Raw genomic sequence first — 25,545 nt, 5'->3', positions numbered from 1 at the left:
CTTAACCTCTAGCCATAAAAGAGTAATGGGTAGCAAACTTGTCCTCCCACCATAAATAACTACACATAAAGTTGGACAAAATACACAAAGCAAATGTTTTCAGGCAATGGACAACAGGCAGGACAAGTCTGTGATCCTCAGAAAAGAGAAACACTGAAGATGATCCTGAGATTTGGCCCTGCCTTTGCTTGGGCAGTTTCCTAACCAGACCACAGGGTGACAGGGTGACAGAACCCAAACAGGGCATGGCAAGTGTCACCGAAGTGAGAGCTGGAAGGCAGGGTTCAAGGCTGAAAATTTGCAAAAGAGACTGAAATTTGTAAAGTAAGGTCCCAGAAAGAAGCAGGGCCTTAGAAATTGGCATGGAAACTCCTTGAAATGGACTTTATTGAAACAAAAAGTGATTTGTCAGCAAAAAAAAAAAAAAAAAAAAAAAAAAAACACAAAATAACAAGCTGTTAAGAGAACACAGATGGAGAAAACTATGCAAATGACATATTCAACATATGACTGTATCCATAGTATGTAAAGAACACTCGAAAGTCAGAAGGAAGAAAACAACAATCCAGTGATAACATGACCAAAGACTTGGACATGCAGTTAACCAAAGAAGAACACAGGTGACAAATAAGCACACAAAAATCATTTATAAGATTATAAAAGACTAACTCTCCCACAATGAGAAATCAGTAGATAACAACTAAGCCTAATGTATCAATAAATTATAAAATAAACATATTACTTGGAAATATAGAGGTAAATAGCTATAAGAATTTAAGGTGATTGCCTCCAGAGTGTAAGGCAGGGCACTGTCTTCTTCAATTACAAGCCAATAATGCTATATGACTTTCTACTCCATAACAAAATGCTCAGCTACACACACACAATATAAATATTCCTTATAGGAAGTATAGCTAATAGTGTCAAATGCTTCTAAGATATAGAACAAGGTAAAGATAGGAAAGTAAGCCTGGGATGTGACAGCACGGAGGCAGACAAGTTGATCCAGAAAAATGTAACTGTACTAGAGGGATGGACAGAAACCAAACTGCACATGGCCTTTGAAATCATACACATTCAGGTTTGAATCCCAACTTTACCATCTGTACCTGCGAACAAGAAAATAACTCAACTTATCTGGGCTTCACTCCTTATGTGTAAAATTGAGATAATCATCATCATAACTACTTCATGGAATTACTATAAGACAGATTAGGCAATATATATATATAAATATATATATATATGATAAGCACAATACAGGCTTATCATAAGTATTAAATGATAGATAATGGTGTTAATTATCCAAAAAGGTGGTTTCACAGAATAAATGGCTGCATAAATATAGTATTTGAGGCTTTTATAGTGTTTTTTTCTAGACACACATAAATTCTTGTGTTTCATAGATGACATTTCTCTATCCTAAGTGTCCTACAACACAGATACTACCTGTATCACTATTTACCTATGACTTAAAATCTACTGCAATATCTCTTTCTTTTTTGAACTAAATAAACCATATTACCACAATCAGCAAAACATCACCTAGTACACAACACAGCAATATAATATAATATGCTTTAAAAAATGGAACCTTAGTTTTATCTATCCAGATACACACCTATTTAAAAAAAAGTCTATGTTATGAATATCAAAGGAATATAAATATATTTATATTGTAATTTTATTCCACTTTTTTAAATACAAAAAACTGAACTTACCAAGTCCCTCAAAAACACAAAATAAGAATTTGATTATTTAAATCTGCCTGGATATCAGAGTCAATTGGAAGCTCCTAAACACTTTCAGATTAGAGCTTCATCATTTATCCACCAAATCAGAATTTCCACACATGGAACCCAGATATGTATTTTTAAAAAATCTACGCAGTTGGGGCTGCCACTGTGGCACAGCAAGTTACACTGCTACCTGTAAAGCTGGCACCCCACATGGGCTTTGGTTCAAGTCCAAGTTGTTCCACTTCCTATCCAGTTCCTTGTAAATGTGACCTGGGAAGGCAACAGAAGATGGCCCAGTTGCTTGGGTCTCTGCTACTTTCATGAGGGATCCAGATGAAGGTCCTGGATTTGGCCTGGTCTAGCCCCGACAGTTGCAGCCATTTGGGGACTGAACTAGGGGATGGGAGATCGCTCTCTCTCTCTCTCTCTCTCTCTCTCGGTCTCTCCTTACCTAACTCTGCTTTCAAATAAGTAAACCTTAAAAAAAAAATCTACCCAGCAAAACATAATAAAAGGCTATCTGCAAAAGAGAAAATAAAACAGCTAATAACAATGAGACAATATGTTCAACTTCATTTTGAGGTAAAAATGCAAATTTCAAAAACCAAGGAAGTAGTATTTTTTGTTCAAATTGACAAAAAAGATTGAAATGCTGATGTGGACATAAAGAATGATCATTCTTTAAAAAAAAAGCAAAAACATTTAGGCGGCAGCATTTTAGCATAGCAGGTTAAAGCCACACAGCCTGCAGTGCGTGCATCCCACATGGACACCAGTTTGAGTACCGGCTGCTCCACCTCCCATCCAGTTCCTGGCTAATGCTCCAGGAAAAGTGGCCAAGGATGGCCAAGTTCTTGGGTCCCTGAACCCACATGGAAGACCCAGAAGAAGCTCCTGACTCCTGGCTTCAGCCTGGCCCAGACCCAGACACTGCAGTCATTTGGGGAATAAACCAGTGGATGGAAGATCTCTGTCTCTCCTTCTTTCTCTGTAATTAAAAAACATTATATATATATATATATATACACACACACACACACACACACACACACATACATACACATACATTTATTTATTTGATAGGCAAAGTGACAAAGAGAGAAAGACACAATGAGAGAAATCTCCTATCTGTTGGTTCACTCCCCAGATCAGTCCACAATATCCAGGGCTGGGTGAGGCTGAAGCCAGGAGCCAGGAACTCCATGTGGTTCTCTCACGCAGGTGGCAAGACCCCAAGTACTTGGGCCATCTTGTCCTGCCTCCCAGGCTCCTTAGCAGGAGCTGGACCAGTAACAGAGGACCCAGTACTCCCATATGGGATGCAGGCGTCTCAGGCAGCAACCAAACCTGCTGGACCACAATGCCTACCTTTTGTATGTCTTCTTTTGAGAAATGTGTATTCAAAGCTTTTAATTTTAAGTCTGTTTGGCTTGTTTTCTTGCTATTGAGTTGTTTGAGCTGCTTGTATAATTTCAATAGTAATCTTTTATTGGAGTATGGCTTAACTGGCTATGCCTCAACACCAGCCCACCCAAAGAGGGCATTCTTATATGGTGTTGGTAAGACCTGCTATTAACATTTTGAAATAATTTTAAAAATAAAAATGAAAATCCCAGCAATCCCATTTATTATCTATCCTATAATTATAAAATCTTGAGGAGCATAGGGATATAAATAAAAAGATGCCATTTTCAGAATTATTTACAACATCAAAAAATGCAGAAATAATCCAAATGTTCTTTAATAGGTAAATAATAAAATGAATTATTCCTATTATAGGATGTTAGGTAGCTATTAATAAGACTAAGCTAGGGACTTCTTATTCTAACAGCAACAGAATGCCTTGTAACAAACCAAAGTTTTGGCCAAAGGGAAATTAGAAAAGGTGGATATAATAAAGACTATCTATTCAAAGGTTCTGTGAGTTACTAAGTCAGCAACTACTGGACAAGCCAAAAGTCCCAGCAAGAAAAGGAAAATTCAGGTGAAGCTGACCTGTGTGTTGCTCTTCCCATCAAGTAATTTTCTGAACTTTAAGCAATGAGGAGCAAGAGACTGAAAATACATAATACTTGGGGCCAGCATTGTTGTGTAGCAAGTGAAGCCACCACTTACGATGCTGACATCCCATGTGGGAGTGCTAATTCAAGTCTCAGCTGCTGTATTTTTTTTTTAAAGATGCATGTATTTATTTGAAAGGCAGAGTTACAGAGAGGCAGAGACAGAAAGAGAGAGAGGTCTTCCATTGGCTGGTTCACTCCCCAAGTAGCTGCAACAGCTGGAGCTGCACCAATCTGAAGCCAGGAGTCAGGAGCTTCTTCAGGTCTCCCATGGGGTGCAGGGGCCCAAGAACGTGGGCCATCTTCTACTGCTTCCCCAGGCCATAGCAGAGGGCTGGATCAGAAGTGGAGCAGCCACTGGCACTGTAAGCAGCAGCTTTACCCACTAACGCCACAGCCCTGGCCCCTCAGCCACTCCATTTCTGACGTGGCTTCCTGCTAATACATCTGAGAGGGAAAAGGATCAAAAAGCAAGAACCTGGTATATACTGTCTACAACAAGAGGTGTAAATACAAATTTCAAATAGCTTGAAAAAAAATGGGAACAAAAAGATATACCAAGTCAACAGCAAGAAAGCTGGAATGGCTATCTTAATGCAACACCAAACAAAAAAGACACAAAAGTACTACTAGTCACAAAGAGGACTACTTCCCTCAATTTACCAACTGTGATAAGTGAATTCAGTAAGAGGATAAAAGAAATCCCAAATTTGTATGCAACTAACACAAAGCTTTAAAATATACGAAGCAAAAACTAACAGAACTGACAGGAAAATCACACAAATTGACAATTACAGTTAGAGATTTCAAAACTCCTGTCTTACTAACAGACAAATAGAAAAAGATTTGAAGGCTGTAGATCGGCATAACACTATAACCAGCTGAACCTAATCAGTACTTAAGGAAACACACTTAACAACTATGGAATACCTGTTTTTCTCAAGCGATGGGACATTCACTAAGACAGAAAAAATGCTGTTCTTGCAATCCAGCTCTGGGCTTATGCACTTTGGAAAGCAGTGGAAGATGACCCAAGTACTTGGGCCCCTGCCACTCTTGTGGGAGACCTCATTAGAGTTCCAGGCTCCTGGCTTTGGCCAAGCCCAGCCCCAGCTGTTTCAGCCACTTGGAGAGTAAACCAGCAGATAGAAGATCTCTTTCTGTCTCTCTCTGTCTCTCCCTTCCTCTGCCACTGTCTTTCAAATAAGTAAAACAAATCTTAAAAAAAAAAAAAAGGCAAACAATTAAATTTAAAAATGTGCATGTATCTAAACAATTCACAAAAGGAAGATAGATGATTGGGCAAACTCACACATAAAAATATGCTCCGCCGGCACCACGGCTCACTAGGCTAATCTTACTCTGCCTTGCGGCGCCGGCACATGGGTTCTAGTCCCGATCAGGGCGCCGGATTCTGTCCCGGCTGCCCCTCTTCCAGGCCAGCTCTCTGCTGTGGCCAGGGAGTGCAGTGGAAGATGGCCCAAGTGCTTGGGCCCTGCACCCCATGGGAGACCAGGATGAGTACCTGGCTCCTGCCTTCGGATCAGCACGGTGCACCGGCCGCGGTGGCCATTGGAGGGTGAACCAACGGCAAAAGGAAGACCTTTCTCTCTGTCTCTCTCTCACTGTCCACTCTGCCTGTCAAAAAAAAAAAAAAAAAGAGAGAGAGACCAATGAAGACTCAAAGTTTGAAAATAAGAAGTTGGAAAATCTGAACCATGAAAACAACAACCAAAAAAAAGCTGGGATAATAATACTGATTAAAGAGAAAGTGGACATTAGGCAAGAAGCATTACTACACACAAAGAAGGATTTTATATTGATAACAAAATCCATCTACCAGGAAGATCTCACAGTCCTGGATATATAGCTAAAAAGTTTTAAGATACACAAAGCAAAAATTGCTAAAACTAAAAGGAGAAATTGAGAAATTCACAATCATAATGAAAAAGTGACACACTTCTCTCAATAACTAGAAAAAGGTGGGAAAATTCAACAAGGATAACAGAAGACCTGAAACAATAAAATTAACAAACTTGACAAAACTGACATAGGTAGAACACTGCACTCACAATGACAGAATCCACTTTCAAGGGCATACCATTTTAACAAATGACCACAAGCTCAGTCATAAAGCAAGGTCTAACAATTTTCAAATAATTTTAACCACTCTGTATATTTTCCAATCAGAGTATCATCCAGTGTTCAAAAAATTCAAGCAATACACTTGCTCAATATCAATTTTTGTACTGAAGTTCCTGGCTATTGAAATATGGGGGGGGGGGGGTGGTTTCTGTGTATAGACTGGAAAGGAAGAAACAAAGGTTCTGGATATAAAGTTAGTCATAAAAATCCTACTGCCATATATATAAGCAATTAATTTTTAAAATGACACCATATCACAAAAAAAAAAAAAAACAAAAATATCACTCAACGATAAATTCAACAAAAGGTATGTAAGTGCTATATACAAAAAAAAACTTCAAGGCCGGCGCCACGGTTCACTAGGCTAATCCTCTGCCTGCGGTGCAGGCACCCCGGGTTCTAGTCCCAGTTTGGGTGCTGGTTCTGTCCCTGTTGCTCCTCTTCCAGGCCAGCTCTCTGCTGTGGCCCAGGAAGGCAGTGGAGGATGGCCCAAGTGCTTGGGTCCTGCACCCGCATGGGAGACCAGGAGGAAGCACCTGGCTCCTGGCTTCGGGTCAGTGCTGCCGTAGAAGCCATTTGGGGGGGTGAACCAACGGAAGGAAGACCTTTCTCTCTGTCTCTCTCTCTCACTGTCTAACTCTGCCTGTCAGGAAAAAAAAAAAAAACTTCAAAAATATTATTGAGAAAAATTAAAGGATCACTAAATAAATAGACAAACACATCACATTCGTAGATGGAAAGATAGTATATTATACACCAGTAAACTGTCCCTAAATCAATGTATAAATGCAATGTAGTCCACTCAAAACCCCAGGCATATTTTTGAATAGGTGTGTAATTTAATAAGCTGATCTTAAAATTTATATAGAAATGTAAAGATTCAGAAACAGCCAAGTCAGTCTTTCAGAGCAGCAGCACAGGAGGATAGATGCTGTCAGACATCGACACTCACTACAGAGCTACAGAGACACGCGGCATTGGCTAAGGCAACACTGGAAGAAAACAGTGAATACAGAAATGGACTGTGCTACACACTCCGGCCTTCACGGCAAAGAGATACTGAGAGGTGGTACAGAAAAGACCGTTCTTTTCAATACATGATACTGTACTTATTCACAATCTATCCACATGCAAAATACATTATCTGGACTGCTACTGCATACTACATATAAAAAAGTAAAACACTACAGTTTCTTGGAAATATAGCAGGAAAATTTCACCAAAACACAGAAAACCTGACAGACTGTAATACATTACAATTGGGAAATTCTTCACACAGCTAAGCTATGGTCCCTCATCTGAGAGCCTTTTAATGTATGCAGTCTGATAATTCACTTAATTCTACTAATTTAACATGCAAGGAACCACTTTTGCTTTTGTGGCTGAGTAATGTCTTGATTTATGAAATTAAATCCATAAAATTTACAATGAGAAATTCAAATAATACTGATTTTTAATAATTAATAACTGCTAGAAACTCAACAAAGAATCAAATAAGATTTGGATTTAATAGTGAAGTGGCACTGTTTATATTCATTTTTTTTAAATGTAGTTCCATTTCCAATGTTAAACCCTACTAATAATACTCAGTTGTCACACAAGATTAGAAACAGCAGCCAGGTGTGAAGTGCCTAGTTAAACCCACCTGAATGACTATGCTTCTATCATTTCTTTAAACTCAGTTGTTTAGTCTTTGTCACAATAGAATCAACCTCTCTCCAGGGAGAGAGAACAGCTACACATCATCTTACTTAATCAGAGACACAAGGGAGAGGAACAAAATAAAAACAGCACAGCCTTTCCTGAGGACAAAAGTGGATGGGGAGGCCATCACATATTCATACTTTTTTTAATTTCAATATAATATTTCATGATTATACATATGATATATCACTATATATCTCAAAAAATTCTTTCCAATGAAATATTAGGACTTTTAATATAACCTGATAATTACAGTCCTATAATCTTATGTATTCCAAGGCATAACACAGCCTCATATATAAAAAGAAGCTGAATGAGCATCTTTAATTATGCATCTGTCAATGTCCAGAATTTTCAAATTTCTATAGATTAATGAAAATTTTCTAAAAGGTTTATACAGTCCAACTCTCATTCTCTGCCCATGCCAAACATCATTAGTACAACATATATTGACCTGCACCTTGTCAAGGCTGCTATGTATTCTCAACTACTAAACACTTTACCTTTGCAGCAAGTTGTAGTCCAATTTTGTCAGCTTCAGCCTCCAGTGTTCTACTGTATGGTCTATCAAATATATACTAAGGAGAAACAAGATAGAAAAAACTACATTAATGCATTTATTTTATGATAAAAAGGAGTTCAGAAAATTTAATTTTTAAAAATTACTTTCATGGACTATGTAGGATACAATTTTTATACTGTTGATGATTAACATGTAAAGAACAATGAAGAAACACATCTTTCATTTCCTTAACTAGAGATTAATATTTTAAAAACAAGGAAAGAATCAAAAAAGTCCTGTCTAAAAACTTCTGGACAGTCTGTAGTATCATAAGTAGTTCACTTTTTTTTTATATATATATTGATTTAGTTACTTGAAAGTCAGAGTTAGAGAGAGGAAGAGACAAAGAGATCTTCCATCTACTGGTTCACTCCTCAGAGGCCTATAACAGCCAGAGCTGGGCCAGGCCAAACCAGGAATCAGGAGCTTCATACACGTCTCCCAAGTGGGTGGCAGGGGCCCAAAGACTTGGGCCATCTCTTCTGCTGCTTTTTCTGGGCCATCAGCAGGGAGCTGGATTTGAAGTAGAGCAGCTGGGACAGGAACTGGCACCATTATGGAATGCTGGTGCCACCACTGGTGGCTTTACCTACCATGCCACAATCCTGGCCCCCGATCACTTCTATTTTTCCAATTTAATCTCCAACTACTGAGTAAGGAATCTGTAAGAATGCTTACTGATGCAGGCTCTTAATCTGGCTGAGGAACACTTTGATCTCGCAGGTATTTAAAAAAAACATTTATTTTATTTATTTGAAAGACAGAGCTATAGAGCGAGGCAGAGACAGAGAGAGAGGTCCTCCATCTGCCGGTTCACTCCCCAGATGGCCCCAAAAGCCAGAACTGAGCCAATCCGAAGTCAGGAGGAGCCTCTTCCAGGTCTCCCACGCGGGTACAGTGGCCCAAAGACTTGGGCCATCCTCCACTGCTTTCTGAGGCCACAGCAGAGAGCTCGATCAGAAAAGGAGCAGCCAGGACTAGAATTGGCGCCCACATGAGATGCCAGTGCTTCAGGGCAGGGATTTAACTCGCTGTGCCACAGAGCCAGCCCTGATCTTGCAGTTTTAAAACAAAATTGAAAAAACACAGGTATATAATAGCCAGTGACACTACTAAAGGATCTATTTCGGTAAATTAACCACATAGCAGAATGTATTTTCTTTGAAAAATTATCATAATTTCTCTTTCCTTTTCTAAGTATTGATTAGCTAGGAAAATGAAATTTTCTTCTGACTTCAATACAAAGTAATACAAATAGATATCATAACTCCAACTTTCCTAATTACTTGTATTTATGTGAATGCTTTCCAGTTAAATTTTAATTTTCGGTAAGTACTAAAACTTTGTAGAAGATGGATCAATAGGTGGGATGTTTGAGAAAAGGGATACTAATTAAGGATCGAATTTTTCAAAGGTAGCTAAGGTCTATGATGAGTATCTCACACTCTGATCCACAATACATGACCATGAGATATGATGACTTTCTTCCTTCTCAATCATGCTTGTTCTAGGTTGATGAACTCCATCACACAGTGTCTTCATTTTCCAAGAGCAGTCTGCCTATGCCCCATCAATTCTACTGATAATACACGGACTGACAACATTGACTTTTAAACTTGAGTTCAAGTCCAAATGCTGGCACTTATTCATTGTTAACTCTGGAGTATTTAACCCCTCTAAAATGGAGCTAGTGATAGTGTCATCTTCCTAGAGTTGCAAAGAGGAATAAGTGGAAAAAAAGAAAAAGAAAAAGAGGGGCCAGTCTTGTGGTATGGCAGGTTAAGCCGCTGCTTTGCACCCCAGCATCCAATACTGAGTGTCAGTTCAAGTCTCAGCTTCTCTGCTTCCAGTCCAGCTCCTTGCTGATGTACCAGGGAAGGAATGGAAAGACAGTGCAAGCACCTGTGCTCTTGCCACTTGTGAGGGAAACCAGCAGTTTCTGGCTCTTGGTTTCAGCCTGGTCCAGATCTGTATTTTGAGGCCATTTGAGGGAGTGAACCAGTGGGTGGAAGATCTCTCTCTTTCAAATACATAAATAAAAGAAAGAATGAAAGAAAGAAGAAGGGGGGGGGGATGGGAAGGAAGAAGGAGAGGGGAAAGGGGAAGGAGAGAGGAAGAATGAGAAGAGGAGGAGGAACTCATATTTACTGAGTTCTTTGTGCCAGGTACTGTGCTCAATGCTTTAAATCAGTGGTTCTCAACCCAATGTGATGGTCTCTCCCGGGAATATTTGTAAATATTTAGAGGGTTTTTTTTTAAGATTTATTTATGTATGTATGCATGTATTTGAAAGGCAGAGCACGGGGAGGAATGGGGCAGAGAAGGGGTCTTCCACCTGATGGTTCACTTTCCAATTAGCCACAACAGCCAGAGTTGGGCCAGGCCAAAACCAGGAGCCCCAAACTCCATCTGGGGTTGGAAATACTTTGGATTGTGGCGACTCTGATGGAAGAAGGCGGAGGAGCCATTGGCATCCAGGTAGTAAAGATAATATATTCCACTGAACATCCTTCAGTGCACAAGACCCCCCACAGCAAAGAAGTATCCAGTCCTAAACATCAAGAGTGCTGAAATTGGGGTGGTGCTGTGGCATAGCGGGTAAAGCCACTGCCTGTAGTGCCAGCATCCCATATGGGCACTGGTTTGAGTCTTGGCTGCTCCACTTTTTTTTTTTTTTTTTTGACAGGCAGAGTGGACAGTGAGAGAGAGAGACAGAGGGAAAGGTCTTCCTTTTGCCATTGGTTCACCCTCCAATGGCCGCTACAGCTGGCACACTGTGGCCGGTGCATCGCGCCGACCTGAAGCCAGGAGCCAGGTCTCCCATGCAGGTGCAGGGCCCAAGGACCTGGGCCATCCTCCACCGCACCCCCGGGCCACAGCAGAGGGCTGGCCTGGAAGAGGGGCAACCGGGACAGAATCTGGCACCCCGACCGGGACTAGAACCCGGTGTGCCAGCGCCGCAAGGCGAAGGATTAGTCTATTGAGCCGCAGGGCCAGCCAGCTGCTCCACTTTTGATACAGCTCCTTGCTATGGCTTGGGAAAGCAGTAGAAGATGGCCCAAATCCTTGGGCCCCTGCACTCATGTGTGAGATCTGGAAGAAGCTCCAGCAGTTGCGGTCATTTGGGGTGTGAACCAGCAGATGGAAGAAGTCTCTCACTCTTTCTCTCTGCCTCTCTGTAACTGTCTTTCAAATAAATAAATAAATCTTAAAAAAAAAAAAAGAATGTTGAGATTGAGAAACTCTGCCTTAAATTTGTCATTTGGTCCTTAAATAAGTGAATGAATAACGACTGAATGTCAGCATTTCCCACTCCCCAGTGACTTCCCTATCAACACAATCACAGTAACCAGGCTTTCCAGAGAGAAAAGCATCTCCTTGTCACCACAATTATTCAGGGGCCTTGAGTTAGAGGAAAAGAATTCAAACAGAAGTCACCCCAATTTGATTTTCAATTTAGTTAAGTTGAAGAATTAACACTGAAGTGGTAGGATTCATCAAGTATTTCAAAGGAGAAACAGCTGAAAGTTATCTTTATTATGTCCAAATCTTCTGATTTCTTTACAGATAGGAGAGGAAAAATGGCATTACCTCCTCTGCCTTTCCAGCAAGTCGGTGACAGAAACAAAATTCAAAATAGGAAGCCCTATATAACCACCTTCTTTTCCTCTTTAAGAATCTTACTTCAATTCAAATGAAGTCAAATGATATGGTAACACTGAATAAAAGACTCAATTACCCAACTTCAAGAGCAATTTGTTTCAAAGAATTTTACACATTAGATGTAAACAGCACCCAGATGGCACTCTGATGGGTGTTCCACAAATCATTAAATAAACAAATAACAGATTGTTCCTAAATAACCAAACCTCCCAGGACAAAAGGAAGTATTTGAAAAACAATGTAAAATAATTATTCCTGGTTAACAAAACAGTTATGTATAATCCAAGACCCACTTTCAGTAGTATAGCATTTTGAACAAAATGAAGGACTTAGCACATTTTTTAGACGATTATCATTATGCATAAACATTAAAACCGAAAGTGAAAAACCACTGATTAGAACTGTCCTTTCAGTATTTACAAGCAAGGTTAGTTTAACTGAGTGAGGAGGAGGAGGAGATGATGAAGTGGCAGGTTGGTGGTGATGCTGCCAGGCTGTAAGAGTTCCCTATCAAATGCAAACACTCAGGAGGGGAAGAGTCATTCAGTCAGTACAGCACAGTCACAAAGGGGGTAAAGGGAGATCGATAACTGGGTTTTCTCTACATATAGCCAGTAACTATGGGGGGAAAATATTAGCCAAAAGTTGCCAAGTACTTCTAACCCATACAAATTCATTTTTAGAAAGACACAGTATTCCTTACTTAAGTGCTCATATATAAGAATATCCTCTAAAAATGGAAAACAAATATACTAAAACTTAGTATATTTCATGATAAAATGTACAAACATCTCTGTTATTTGTTGCTTTATAGTAATATTTCAAATATCCTCATCAAAGACAATTATGAATTCAAGATATTGTCTCAGACTTACCTCCTGCAATTTAGACTGGATCCACTGGCCCAAAAGTGCCAAACTATCTCGAGGACAAATGGCCCAAATCATTGTGAGAAAAATCATACCTAGGAAATCCAATAAATGAACCAAGCTAGCCTTTTCTGCCTGAGAATAATCAAAACAATGAAAGTTGCATTTAATAACTCATAGTACTCACACCTGCTTACATTTTCTAATTCACCACATATAATCACATTAATCACACCTATTTAACTATCTTCCCCAGCTAAGACCCAAAGTTTTTATTCTTTCCCGCTTGGACCTTTCCGTTACCTACTTATACATCATTTATGTATTCAATTGACATTTACTGAGTCACTTACTATTAGACACAATCACAGGCTAACATATTTCTTATACCAACGAGCACAACAATTTTGTAAAATAGGTACAAATTATCACTATTTTATAGAGAATGAAACTGAGATAGAGAAAGGTTAAAAGGGTTGCCCAAGTTCACACAGCTGTTAGTAAAAGGACCAGGAATCAAATTCATGCAGTTTTAGCTCCTAAGAGTCACTGTATCGTTAACAACCAAATAGAGATGTTTAGTATACTTATATTTTTGGATAAAGACTCAACACTCCCTAATATATTAAGCAGTTAAAACAAGGAGCAATTCAGAAAAAGATTAGAAATTTATTTTAAGTAAAATATTTTGATCTTTATGACCTACTATGTGAACTATGATTTATTTGCATAAATCTATAATTTATAAGTCTGGTACTTGTCACCAAGGAATCTTTGGATTTGTTTATACTCATAATCAAAAAAGGTTAAACATGAAATTGCTGTTTTGAGTAGTAATATCAAAATATAAGTTAAACATGCTGTATTGTTCACTGTTTGCCATTAAAGCTGATTAGTTAATGTTGATGTAATGTTGGTTAGAGTACATCCCTCAACAATATCCTCAACCCTTATGGAACACACTGTGTTCCACATTTTAAGAACTGTGTGTTTATAGAATTAAAATTGAAGAGTTCCATTCAAATTGATAAAGTCACCCTAAAAAAGAAAGTCCTTGTTAATGATTATTAAATAATATAATCACAGTATAAAGTCCTAGAAACCTAAAAATAAACAAAACTGTGCAGTTGTGAAATAAAATAACACAAAAGGCTAAATTAAATCAAAATTGAGACTCCCAAAAGAAAAAATATTGTATTGATAATAAAGACCTCTGCCAAAGAAATATAAAAGTATATTTTCTATTAAGGGTGCTATTTATTTTCTATGTCTCATCTAATTATTGTTCTTGCACTGATAGAGATAACAACGAATATGATACAATGAATATGAGGCTCTGAACTAGATGCCTGAAACAAATGTACTGAATATTAACATCCTTCAAATGCCCTGTCATTCTAGACTTTTCCAAAGATGCTCCAAGCAAGCCCATAAGAATGACTGAAAAGAGGAAAACTGATTTACCCACTTAAATAGTAATATCACTTTCCTACAATTAATTTTCTGACTAGATTACAAGTATGTTAATAATTATAGAAAGTTAACTTAATTTGAAATAATAATTAGAGGTTGAAAATACTTACTTTATAGAAAAGAAGCAGGCAATAAAAATGGTATTTTTGAGAAATGCTAATTGTTCAGTTTTTTTAAACTTTTATTTAATGAATATAAATTTCTGAAGTACATAATTGTTCAGTTTCAAATACTACAGACCATAAAAATTCTCAAAACTAGCCAATCACATTTTTTCAAGTTACAGAATAAGGCAATTATTAAAAACTAAAATTCTATCATTAAAAAAAAAAAGGATTCAGTTCTTTGAAAGATTATCTTGCTAACTTCAAAGCAAATTTCACAATGGAACAAGCATTCAGTTCAGGTACTTACAGCATGCCCGAGGACTGCATGTGCTATTTCATGGCCCAGAAGGAAGGAGAGCTGATGAATATCAGTTACACTATTTAAAAGCCCAGTGAAAATAAACACTTGTCCATTCTGCACCATAAAGAAGATAATGTAAGCAATTAGAACAGCATTAAAAAAAAATAGGGTCATTAAATTTAACAATAAAAATGTTTTTGAGAACATTCACTTACTGGAAGCACAAAGGCATTTATATCTGGGGAATCAACCACATGAATAATCCAATTGATCTCAGAGATCCCTGGGATGTCTTTATTGCATTCAATTAGATGATAAACCACTTCTTTAACAGTCAGGTACCGGGCATCCTTCTCAGGCAGCATATCATTTTTAAACTCTTCCATCCACTGAAAGATTAGAAAGTATTCATTATCTTAAATGAGTTTTACCCTGAGAAAATGTTTATACTGCTTCATGGAGAGTTATATGGCTACTTAGTGTTGAATATTTTAATTTTTAATTATGTAAAAATCTGCATATATTAAACACTCAAATTTCTCAAATTTGAATTATTCATGCAAAGTCATGAGGTTTCTCACACAGGAATAAATTCTAACACTAAGATTTTTCATATAAATGTGTTGAAATAAAAGTTTCATTACTCTGTTCTATTAACCAAGAAATGAGTAAAATACTTAAAGATTATTTCTATTGCCCTTAGTATTTTAAAAAATAAAACACTACCTAGAGAACAAAAATTTCACATAAGAAAGTAAAATACAAAAGACAATTACTTTCATAACTCACCAAATAGAAAACCACTCTACATTTAATAAGGAAGTTAAATTTCTACTCAAAAAAGACAATATCTCATTAATTTAATGTGTTTTATTCACTCAGATTGAAAGGAAATTACTGAAATATTGGAGCTAACGGGCATATCATCTTCTCTACGTGATGCTGATTAAAACTAGCCACCATTTGAAGACATTTTTTCTGAAGCTATATTCATGAGAGTTCCTTTCAAGTGTACTGAGAAAAGTAAAGGTGTTCTGAAAACATCAATTTCCATAAAATGCATAAATTCTTTCACACGTGAATCAACAAGTTGGTAACCTTCTTCCTTGAAAGCATTAAATACATGACCTTATAAAATACAAATTAAATTTCTACCAATTCAGATTTTTTAAAGCATATCTCACCAATGAAAATGCCTGAAACCAACAAAAATCCTTCTGAAGTAGATGAAACAAAAATATATATAATACTAGAACTTTATAATATCTTGATGTGTTTGAATTTTTCTATCAAGCAGGTATTACATATTAGCTCAATAAAAAAACTGTACCTATGTGAATATTTACATGTATTTGCATACATATGTACATATATTTTACAAATTTTTTTAGCAATATGAATGGTAGAAAATGCACTAATTTAATACTAGGCCTGCCTCAATCATTCTGCAACATTTTCCACAAACTTGTCTCTGGCCAGACAACATTCTAAGAAACAGATAAAATTTTCTGCATATACTGTAATGTAAGAAAAAATTTTATACTGAAAAATCATTATTATTTTTTATTAATGGTAACCTTCCATTGATAAACTCAGAAGTTCATTTAGAATAAAAAGAAAGATTTAATCACGCCAAACCTGTCAAGTAAGGCTGAGAGGCATCAATTCAAAACTACAATGTGTACTATGCACTGGAGACAAAGGATGACCTGGGGCCTCAAGGAACTCACGACACAAAATATTTAACTGGAATTACTGTACATTCCAAGGAATTAAGACTATTGAATTCCAACTTTATTTTGCATTCAAAAAATATAATAGGGGCAGGCTATTTAACCTTGTGGTTAAGAGGCCCACATCGCATATCAGAGTAGCTAGGTTTCATGCACAGCTTCAGCTCCTGATTCGTTTCCTATAATGCAGATCCTGGCAATGATGGCTCAGGTAATTGGGTTCCTGCCACTCATGTGGGAGACCTGGATTATGTTCCTGGCTCTTGCCTTTGGACCCAGCCCATTCCCAGCCATTTTAGGGCCCATAGATGAGCTAGCTAGCTCACTCACTTGCTCCCTCGCTGTTTTTTCTGCATCTGAAATAAATAAGAAATTTAAAACAAAAGACAGATAATAAATTGCCAAAATTGATGTTTGGAAAAAAGATGTCTAATTCTGACTTTCCTGATATAAAATTGGCTACAGATCTATCTATTCAATAAACATACACTAAGCACTACTTTGCACATTTCACTAGTACTTAAAAATTAAAAAAAAAAAAAAAAAATCCCTGGCCCCATGGAACTTGGCCTAAAAAGAAAGACCAGCAAATTGAGAATATGAAAATAATTATTGTGTACCTTCATGTAAGCATCTTTTTTTTTTTTTTTTTGGACAGGCAGAGTGGACAGTGAGAGAGAGAGAGAGAGAGAGAGAAAGGTCTTCCTTTTCCGTTGGTTCACCCCTCAATTGCCGCTGCGGCCAGCGCACAGTGCTGATCCAAAGCCAGGAGCCAGGTGCTTCTCCTGGTCTCCCATGCAGGTGCAGGGCCCAAGGACTTGGGCCATCCTCCACTGCACTCCCGGCCACAGCAGAGAGCTGGACAGGAAGAGGAGCGACCGGGACAGAATCCGGCGCAGGCAGAGGATTAGCCTATTGAGCTGTGGCACCAGCCCACGTAAGCATCTTGAAGGAAAAGTACAGTATATGGAAATAAAAAACTAAGAGACCTAAGCCTAATACTGTCAAGCACTAGGCCCAACTACAAATGAGTCTGAATGAAGACTACTCCCAGCACGTAATCTAGTCACCCCATCTAACCCATTCTGGAGAATCATAAAGGCTTCCCTGAGAAAGTAACATTTAAGATGACATGTGCTATGGGGCCGGCGCAGTGGCGCAGCGGGTTAAATCCCTGGCCTGAAGCACCAGCATCCCATATGGGAGCCGGTTCTAGTCCTGGTTGCTCCTCTTCCGATCCAGCTCTCTGCTATGGCCTGGGAAGGCAGAAGAAGATGGCCCACATGGTTGGGCCCCTGCACCCACGTGGAAGATCTGGAAGAAACTCCTGGCTTCGGATCGACGCAGCTCCGGCCTTCGCAGCCATCTGGGGAGTGAACCAGCAGATGGAAGACCTCTCTCTCTGTCTCTACCTCTCTCTGTAACTCTTTCAAATAAATAAAATAAATCTTTAAAAAAAAAGAGAGAGAGAGAGATGACACGTACTGAGCAGGAGTTAGCTGCATGAATGAGAGGAAAAGCAATGTAGGCAGTGGGAATACTAGGTGTGAAAGCTTTGAGGTCTTCTGGGGGAAAAAATGCTAATTTCATTACAAAAACTAAAACTGAAAAGCAGTGCATCTTTCGTATTTAAGAAACTGCCATTTTGAGTGTTACAATAAGCAATCTGATTTAAAACAATTCTTTTAACTTACTGCTTCATATTCCAGTTCTGACAAAAGTCTGAAATGCTCTTTCCCCAATAACAGTAGCTTGCTCCTTCCTGTGACTGGACTCACTTCCAGGTGAGTAAAATAAAACACTATGAATAGCAATCCAAAACCACTCAAACCAAGGAATAAATTCCATTTATTCTTCCTTACACTTTCTTTAAATACTTCCTTCTTGTTAGGAGGAAGTGCCTGCCACCATTTCCTTATACCCCTAGAGCAAAAAGAAAAAAAAAATGAAACTCTGATAAGCATGTCCACACGTATTAAACTTATATGCATATGCTAGAATTTCATGTTATCAAACACTTGAATTTTTATGATGCTTACAAAATTAGCTAAATTATGAAAGAGTAATCAATTATACCATTATAATAAAAAATTCTAATGTTCATTTGGATTTTCTTCTTTATCTATTTTAAAGATAAATGCTAAATAACAAATTTTACTACAACTGCCACTAATTAACATTTATTGAGAACAAAACATTTATTGACTATTTGCCACATGCAAAGTACTCTTTTAACTATAACATTTTTATTTCTTAAAGATCCCCTAGCACATGACTAAGGAAAAGGCAGTAAGATCTTAAGCACTGAAAGTCAGCAAACAAAAGATTTTATAGCTAACATCTGAGGAGGTCCAATTTCACCACGTAACAACATTCTACGCTTAGCAACCTTCAAACATTTTAACAAACAATGTTTTCAATACTGGGGCAAAATTTTTCCATGTGAGTTCATCTATAAATCCACAACAAAAAAATAGCATACATTCATCATTCTCCTGACAAAAGTGCTTTTACAAAATAACATTCTGGGGTGGACATTTTGTGCAGCAGGTAAGTTGCCACCTGGGATGCCTGCATCCTGTGTTTGAGTCCCAGTTCTTCTGCTTCTGGTCCAGATTCCTGATAGTGCACACCCTGGGAGGCAGCAGATGATGGCTAAAGTACTTGGGTCCCTGCCACCCACATCAGACACCCAGACTGAGTTTCAGCCTCCGGCTGCAGCCTGGCCCAGCCATGAGTGTTGCAGGCATTTGGGGAGTGAACCAGCAGATGGAAGATCTCTCTCAATCTCCCTTTCTCTTTCTGTGTGTGTGTGTGTGTGTCTCCCCTTATGCCTTTCAAATAAAAACAATTAAATAAAAATTAAAAAATAAATAACTCCCTGAAGTTATTGTAATTCTGTTAAAATACTTTTGTTAGGTAACATACCTTAAATGCTTTTGACAGTGTTTGAACCAGAAGGAAAATAAGCCAAAGTATGAAGTATAGTTCTTCCCTATTTAAAACTTGTTTAAAATATAGGCAAAACACACACTAAAAGGAAACTTTAGGTGACTGAAATAGTAACCAAGAGTTAAAAATAAGTTAATTTGGAGCCAGTGCTGTGGTGTAGTAAGTTAAATATCCACCTGCAGAGTTGGCATCCCATATGGGCACCAGTTAGAGTCCCGGCTGCTCCATTTCTGTTCCTGCTCCCTGCTAATGCACTCAGGAAAGCAGCAGAAGATAGCCCAAGTGCATGGGCCCCTGAATCCATGTAGGAGACTGGGAATAAGCTCCTGGCTCCTGGTTTTGGATCAGCCCAGTTCCTGCCATTGCGGCCATTTGGAGTTAATCAGTGAATGGAAGCCCTCTCTCTCTCTGCCTCTCCCTCTGTAACTCTGCCTCTCAAATAAATCTTGGCTGGCGCCATGGCTCACTAGGCTAATCCTCCACCTGCAGCACCAGTACTCCAGGTTCTAGTCCCAGTTGGGGCGCCGGTTCTGTCCTGGTTGCTCCTCTTCCAGTCCAGCTCTCTGCTGTGGCCCAGGAAGGCAGTGGAGGATGGCCCAAGTGCTTGGGCCCTGCACCTGCATGGGAGACCAAGAGGAAGCACTTGGCTCCTGGTTTCAGTTTGGTGCAGCACGCCGGCCATGGAGGCCATTTGGGGGATGAACCAACGGAAGGAAGACTTTTCTCTCTGTCTCTCTCACTGTCTAACTCTGTCAAAAAATAAATAAGTAAATCTTTTTAAAAAAAGAACATTAAAAAAATAAATTGAAAGGATGAGAACACTTTAGAAACAGAAAGAGCCAGTAGCCCAAGAACGTAGGATCAGTTTGTACTTAATATGACAGCCACAGTAGCTGTAATGCTTTCTCAGTGCCAACACCAGATAATAAAGAACACAGTAAATTTCAGAATAGAAGTTCTCAGGCCAGCGCTGTGGCTCACTTGGCTAATACTCCGCCTGTGGTGCCGGCATCCCATATAGATGCCAGATTCTGTCCCGGTTGCCCCTCTTCCAGTCCAGCTCTCTGCTGTGACCCGGGAGTGCAGTGGAGGATGGCCCAAGTGCTTGGGCCCTGCACCCCACGGGAGACCAGGAGGAAGCACCTCACTCCTGGCTTCGGATCGGTGCAGTGCCGGCCGTAGCAGCCATCTGGGGAGTGAACCAGCGGAAGGAAGACCTTTCTCTCTGTCACTCTCTCTCTCACTGTCTAGAACTCTACTTGTCAAATAATTAAAAAAAAAAAATAGAAGTTCTCAATTTTGATACCATGTAAATTGGACTGGTTGGTATAGAAGTAAGAAGACTGAGAGGAATTCCATAGTACCCAAACTTTAAGCTACATTAAAGGAACACCTTGACAGTAGGGACTTCATTTTAAAGCACCTGAGACTCCACCTTGAGAAAGCACACCCCATTGTGCGATTATGATCTGAAACTAACTATGGTCTAAAACTCAGACAGTAACAGTACGCTGCATCCTACTTGGCAGAGCACAGAAACTCTCTAGCATGATCACGTACACTTAAAACAAATAGGCTGCCCCTGGACTAATGTTAAGATTGTAATTTGTCTATGTCCCACATGATTTAGGTCAATACCTAATGTCAAAATTGTAATTGGTACTGTCAAGATTGAAGTAATATTAGTTTCACATAGGCCTTAGCTCAGCTTCACCCTAGTACCATATATTCTTCCTCCCCTCCTTGTGGTTTTCTGCCCTTATGAACCCTGTTGCTTTGAGCTTCAGGGTCGAGAATTCTTTAGGGCATGAGCCCACTCTCCACCACCAGAAACAATGGACAGTACAATTTTATCAATGTGTGGTGCTCCTATGTTGTGCTCAGGCACGTCATGAAGACAAAATGATTAGCTTTCTGCAATCTTCATGAAACAAGTCATGGGGAAAATGAAAACACTATTTAGTTGTAAAGATGTGAATTATTATACAGAAATAATAAGAGAAAAATAACAAGATTTGTTAGAAATTGAACAAAAATTGATAAATATTAATGGTTTGAGAGTTCACTTGACTAAGATCAAACCCAGTCTTACAAAAGCAAAGTTTCTCAGGTTAATGATTTGCTACCTTAGATTCCACAAATTAAAAAGGAGTAACACCTGATTTTCCTTGCGATCATAAATATAAGACCTTTTAAAAAATGTTCATGTAATATGTAAGAGAAAATTTTAAAAGACCACATTTTTAAATCATAAATTAACACACAGCAAATTGTTTCAAGATTATAAATCATACACAACAAAACTAGGCAAGGTCCACCATTTAGAAACTTAATTGTGAACTAAATATGGCAGAAGAGGGCCTAGCAAAGTTTCTTCAAAACTGCAGTTTTGGGGCCGGCGCTGTGGCACAGTGGGTTAAAGACCTGGCCTGAAGTGCCGGCATCCCATATGGGCACCAGTTCTAGTCCCAGCTGCTCCTCTTCCGATCCAGCTCTCTGCTATGGCCTGGGAAAGCAGTAGAAGATGGCCCAAGTTCTTGGGCCCCTGCACCCACATGGGAGACCCAGAAGAAGCTCCTGGCTTCTGGCTTAGGATCAGCGCAGCTCTGGCTGTTGCTGCCATCTGAGGAATGAACCAGTGGATGGAAGACCTCTCTCTCTTTCTCTACCTCTCTCTGTAACTCTTTCAAATAAATTTTAAAAAGTCTTTAAAAAAACCCTGCAGTTTTACAAATAGAAAAGTTTAATTTTTAAAAGTCAATACAATTTAGGCCGGCGCCGCGGCTCACTAGGCTAATCCTCCACCTAGCAGCACCGGCACACCGGGTTCTAGTCCCGGTCGGGGCGCTGGATTCTGTCCTGGTTGCCCCTCTTCCAGGCCAGCTCTCTGCTGTGGTCCGGGAGTGCAGTGGAGGATGGCCCAGGTGCTTGGGCCCTGCACCCCATGGGAGACCAGGAGAAGCACCTGGCTCCTGCCTTCGGATCAGCGCGGTGTGCCGGCCGCAGCGTGCCAGCCATGGTGGCCATTGGAGGGTGAACCAACGGCAAAAGGAAGACCTTTCTCTCTGTCTCTCTCTCTCTCTCTCTCTCTCTCACTATCCACTCTGCCTGTCCAAAAAAAAAAAAAAAAAAAAGTCAACACAATTTAATTCAAAATGTTCATATAAAAGCTAATAAAAGTTAATTGCTTTTTAGTTTTTTTAAGTATTTTACCTGCCTACAATGATTGCGAGGAGCTTCTGCACTGGCTTAAGAATGACCAACAAGAGGGGAACCGGAGCAGCCTGGAGCCGTGCAGAAGTGTGGAAAGTCCTGACAGCTCTTAGTGGGAAACAGCTGAGAGCATGTGATTCCAAAAGGGCAGGAACTGCTGTAACTTCTTTCATCAGTACCCGTCTTGAAAGGGACTCATTCCACGCAGTACATTTGTGGGCAACCATCCAAATTTCCTTATTTTTGGTACTAGAGAGGCATCTTGTTCTTGTGTTATTTAAAGTACTAAGAAAAGATAAGTTTCCAGGCACAAAAGTCAACTTATCACATTGATTTACTGATGCAAGTCTCTGATATTTATTTACTATGTGGTGAATCTGAACTTGATGACAGCCTGGTAAGGTTACTGCTAGTGAGTTACATTTTCTCCAGTTGGCCAGTGAATTAAATTGGAAGAAAATACAGTTTCTAGTAGCAGACTGTAGTCCATGGAAGAAGCTCATCTTTGTTTTGCTTGATTATCTGCAACACAAAAATAAAATGTGAGTATCTATGGAAAGTATTTACTTACCAAACTGAAAATGTAGTATTTAAGTAAAGGTGTTGGCTCTTCTTTCTTTAACACATCTCATAGTAAATAATCTTGGGTTTCTACCCATGGCTATATCAATGCCTTTTGGCAATGCAACTCAAATGAGTATATTTAACACTACATTTACTGTACAGTGTGTACTTTAGAAACTTAAATTTTTTTCTTTTTTCTTTTTAGTTGGACAGGAGTCTATTTTTTTTACTTTAACAGCAAATTATTTGGGGGATAATAAATGGATCATATCAAAAATAACAGTAAAATTTATTACTGTTGGCAGAAGTAGAGGGGAAGAAGGCTGTAATAAAATATTAAAATCTAGCTTATAAAATATATTTTACTGCAAATTTATTTCTCTCAAATATAAGCCTGTGACTTTTGATTGGAGTCAAGATGGAGTTAGAGGAACCAGATTTACTTTCCCAACTAAAACAACTTAAAAAAATTGGCCAGCACTGCAGCTCAATAGGCTAATCCTCCGCCTGTGGCGCCGGCACACCAGGTTCTAGTCCTGGTCAGGGCGCCGGATTCTGTCCCGGTTGCTCCTCTTCCAGTCCAGCTCTCTGCTGTGGCCCGGGAGTGCAGTGGAGGATGGCCCTGCACCCCATGGGAGACCAGGAGAAGCACCTGGCTCCTAGCTTCAGATCAGCACAGTGCACCGGCCACAGTGTGCCAGCCGCAGCAGCCATTGGAGGGTGAACCAACGGCAAAAGGAAGACCTTTCTCTCTGTCTCTCTCTCACTGTCCACTCTGCCTGTCAATAAATAAATAAATAAATATATATATATATAAAACAATGGTTTCAATGCATTGGACAAGGCAATGCAAAGACTAACTAGGTGATGGGAACTGTACCTGTTTACAATCTGGAGTGCCCAGGTCACAGTGCAGACCTCACTGGTCCCTGGAATTGAAAAGATGATGCTGAGAGTGCCAGCAGACCAAGAGAGCTAGAGCTCTCAAGACAGAGACAAGAAAAATCAGAGAGGGCCAGCGCTGTAGCATAGTAGGCTAAGCCTCCACCTGCGGTGCTGGCCAGCATCCCATATGGGCGCTGGTACGTGTCCCAGCTGTTCCTCTTCTGAGCCTGCTCTCTGCTGTGGCCTGGGAAAGCAATGGAAGATGGCTCAAATGCTTGGGCCCCTGCACCCACGTGGGAGACCAGAGGAAGCTCTTGGCTGCTGGTTTTGGATCAGCCCAGCTCGGGCCATTGCGGCCATTTGGGGAGTGGACCAGTGAATGGAGGACCTTTCTCTCTGTTTCTCCCCCTCTCTGACTGTAGATCTACCTATCAAATAAATAAATAAGAAGAGAAATCAGAGCTGTGGAGACAGCCCCCTCTTCAAGTTCAGCTGAGTCCCATCAGGGACTATGTGTAAGAAAACCCCAGATCTGGGGAAGAACGATCTGTAAAGATTGTGGGGCTCAAGAAGGGCAAGATGTAGTGCCTGTTCCCATTCATCAAGATGGAAAAACTTTTAATTTATGGCACGGGGTAGGGGACTCAGGAGAGTTTGCCCTTAGTGTTGAGAAAACTGAATGCTGCTCTGGCCACAACCCATAAAGATTAAGAGCAATTCATAAAAATATCAAACTATTTCTAAGTCACAACCTCATCCCAGAAAAACAAAAGTTCAAGACCTTTCTTTTCTAAGAGGGGTTATAAGAACACAAAAATACCCAGCACCTAACGAGGTACAGTTTACAATTTAAAAATCACCAAGCATGCAAGAAGTAGGATGTGTGATCTGTAATTGGGAGAGATACCAATCTATGTAAACTAATGCCTAAATAACACAAATGACAGCATTAATAGACAAAGATGTAAAGTAGTCATTATAACTATATTCTAAAGGAAAATGTGATCGTGTTATGTAAAGACATGGAATACATTTCCTTAAAAGGACCTACATTTAACTTTCAAAACAATAAAATTATGTCTGAGACTTAAAAATGCAGTGGATGAAACAAATACAAGATCAGATATTGTGGAAATATATACTTCAGAACTTTAAGGCTTATCAATAGAACAATCTAAAATGAAATACTGAAAGGAAACAGACTGGAAAAATGCACAGAGTATTATTAAGTGCAGGAGAACTTCAAGTAGCTTTAATGTCCTTATAACTAAAGTTCCCTAAAAGGGGGAGAAGTGGTAGCAGAAAAAAACATTTGAAGAAAGAATGGCTCAAATGTTTCCAAACCTGATAAAAATCATAAAACCTGGGGCCAGCGCTGTGGCTCACTTGGTTAATCCTCTGCCTGTGGCGCCGGCATCCCATATGGCTGCCGGGTTCTAGTCCCGGTTGCTCCTCTTCCAGGCCAGCTTTCTGCTGTGGTCAGGGAGGGCAGTGGAGGATGGCCCAAGTGTTTGGGCCCCTGCACCCACGTGGGAGACCAGGAAGAAGCACCTGGCTCCTGGCTTCGGATCAGCA

At 39.4% G+C, this 25,545-nt stretch overlaps 1 protein-coding gene across 10 annotated transcripts in view; it reads right to left on the bottom strand.

Moving 5' to 3' along the window:
* The window catches only part of OMA1 (OMA1 zinc metallopeptidase), a 79,986-nt gene that overhangs the window by 39,749 nt on the left and 14,692 nt on the right, over positions 1–25,545 (bottom strand). For 3 of the 10 annotated variants that reach the window (XM_008265179.5, XM_051857740.3, XM_089337346.1), the window contains exons 2-7: positions 22,522–23,043; positions 18,051–18,279; positions 14,839–15,012; positions 14,630–14,737; positions 12,749–12,877; positions 8,152–8,226 (exon numbers count right to left, since the gene is read on the bottom strand). In XM_008265179.5, coding sequence (XP_008263401.1) covers positions 8,152–8,226; positions 12,749–12,877; positions 14,630–14,737; positions 14,839–15,012; positions 18,051–18,279; positions 22,522–23,024 — 1,218 coding nt within the window. In that variant the 5' untranslated portion in view covers positions 23,025–23,043. Of the gene's footprint in view, positions 1–8,151; positions 8,227–12,748; positions 12,878–14,629; positions 14,738–14,838; positions 15,013–18,050; positions 18,280–22,521; positions 23,044–23,965; positions 24,015–25,545 lie in introns of all 10 variants that reach the window. The other 7 variants (XR_016237340.1, XR_016237341.1, XM_008265180.4 and 4 more) reach the window with 6 other exon arrangements.

This window comes from Oryctolagus cuniculus, chromosome 7 (genome assembly GCF_051225735.1).
Source record: "Oryctolagus cuniculus isolate XC-2025 breed Fujian yellow rabbit chromosome 7, ASM5122573v1, whole genome shotgun sequence".
NCBI lineage: Eukaryota > Metazoa > Chordata > Mammalia > Lagomorpha > Leporidae > Oryctolagus > Oryctolagus cuniculus.
This window is presented reverse-complemented; position numbering and strand designations above follow the sequence as displayed.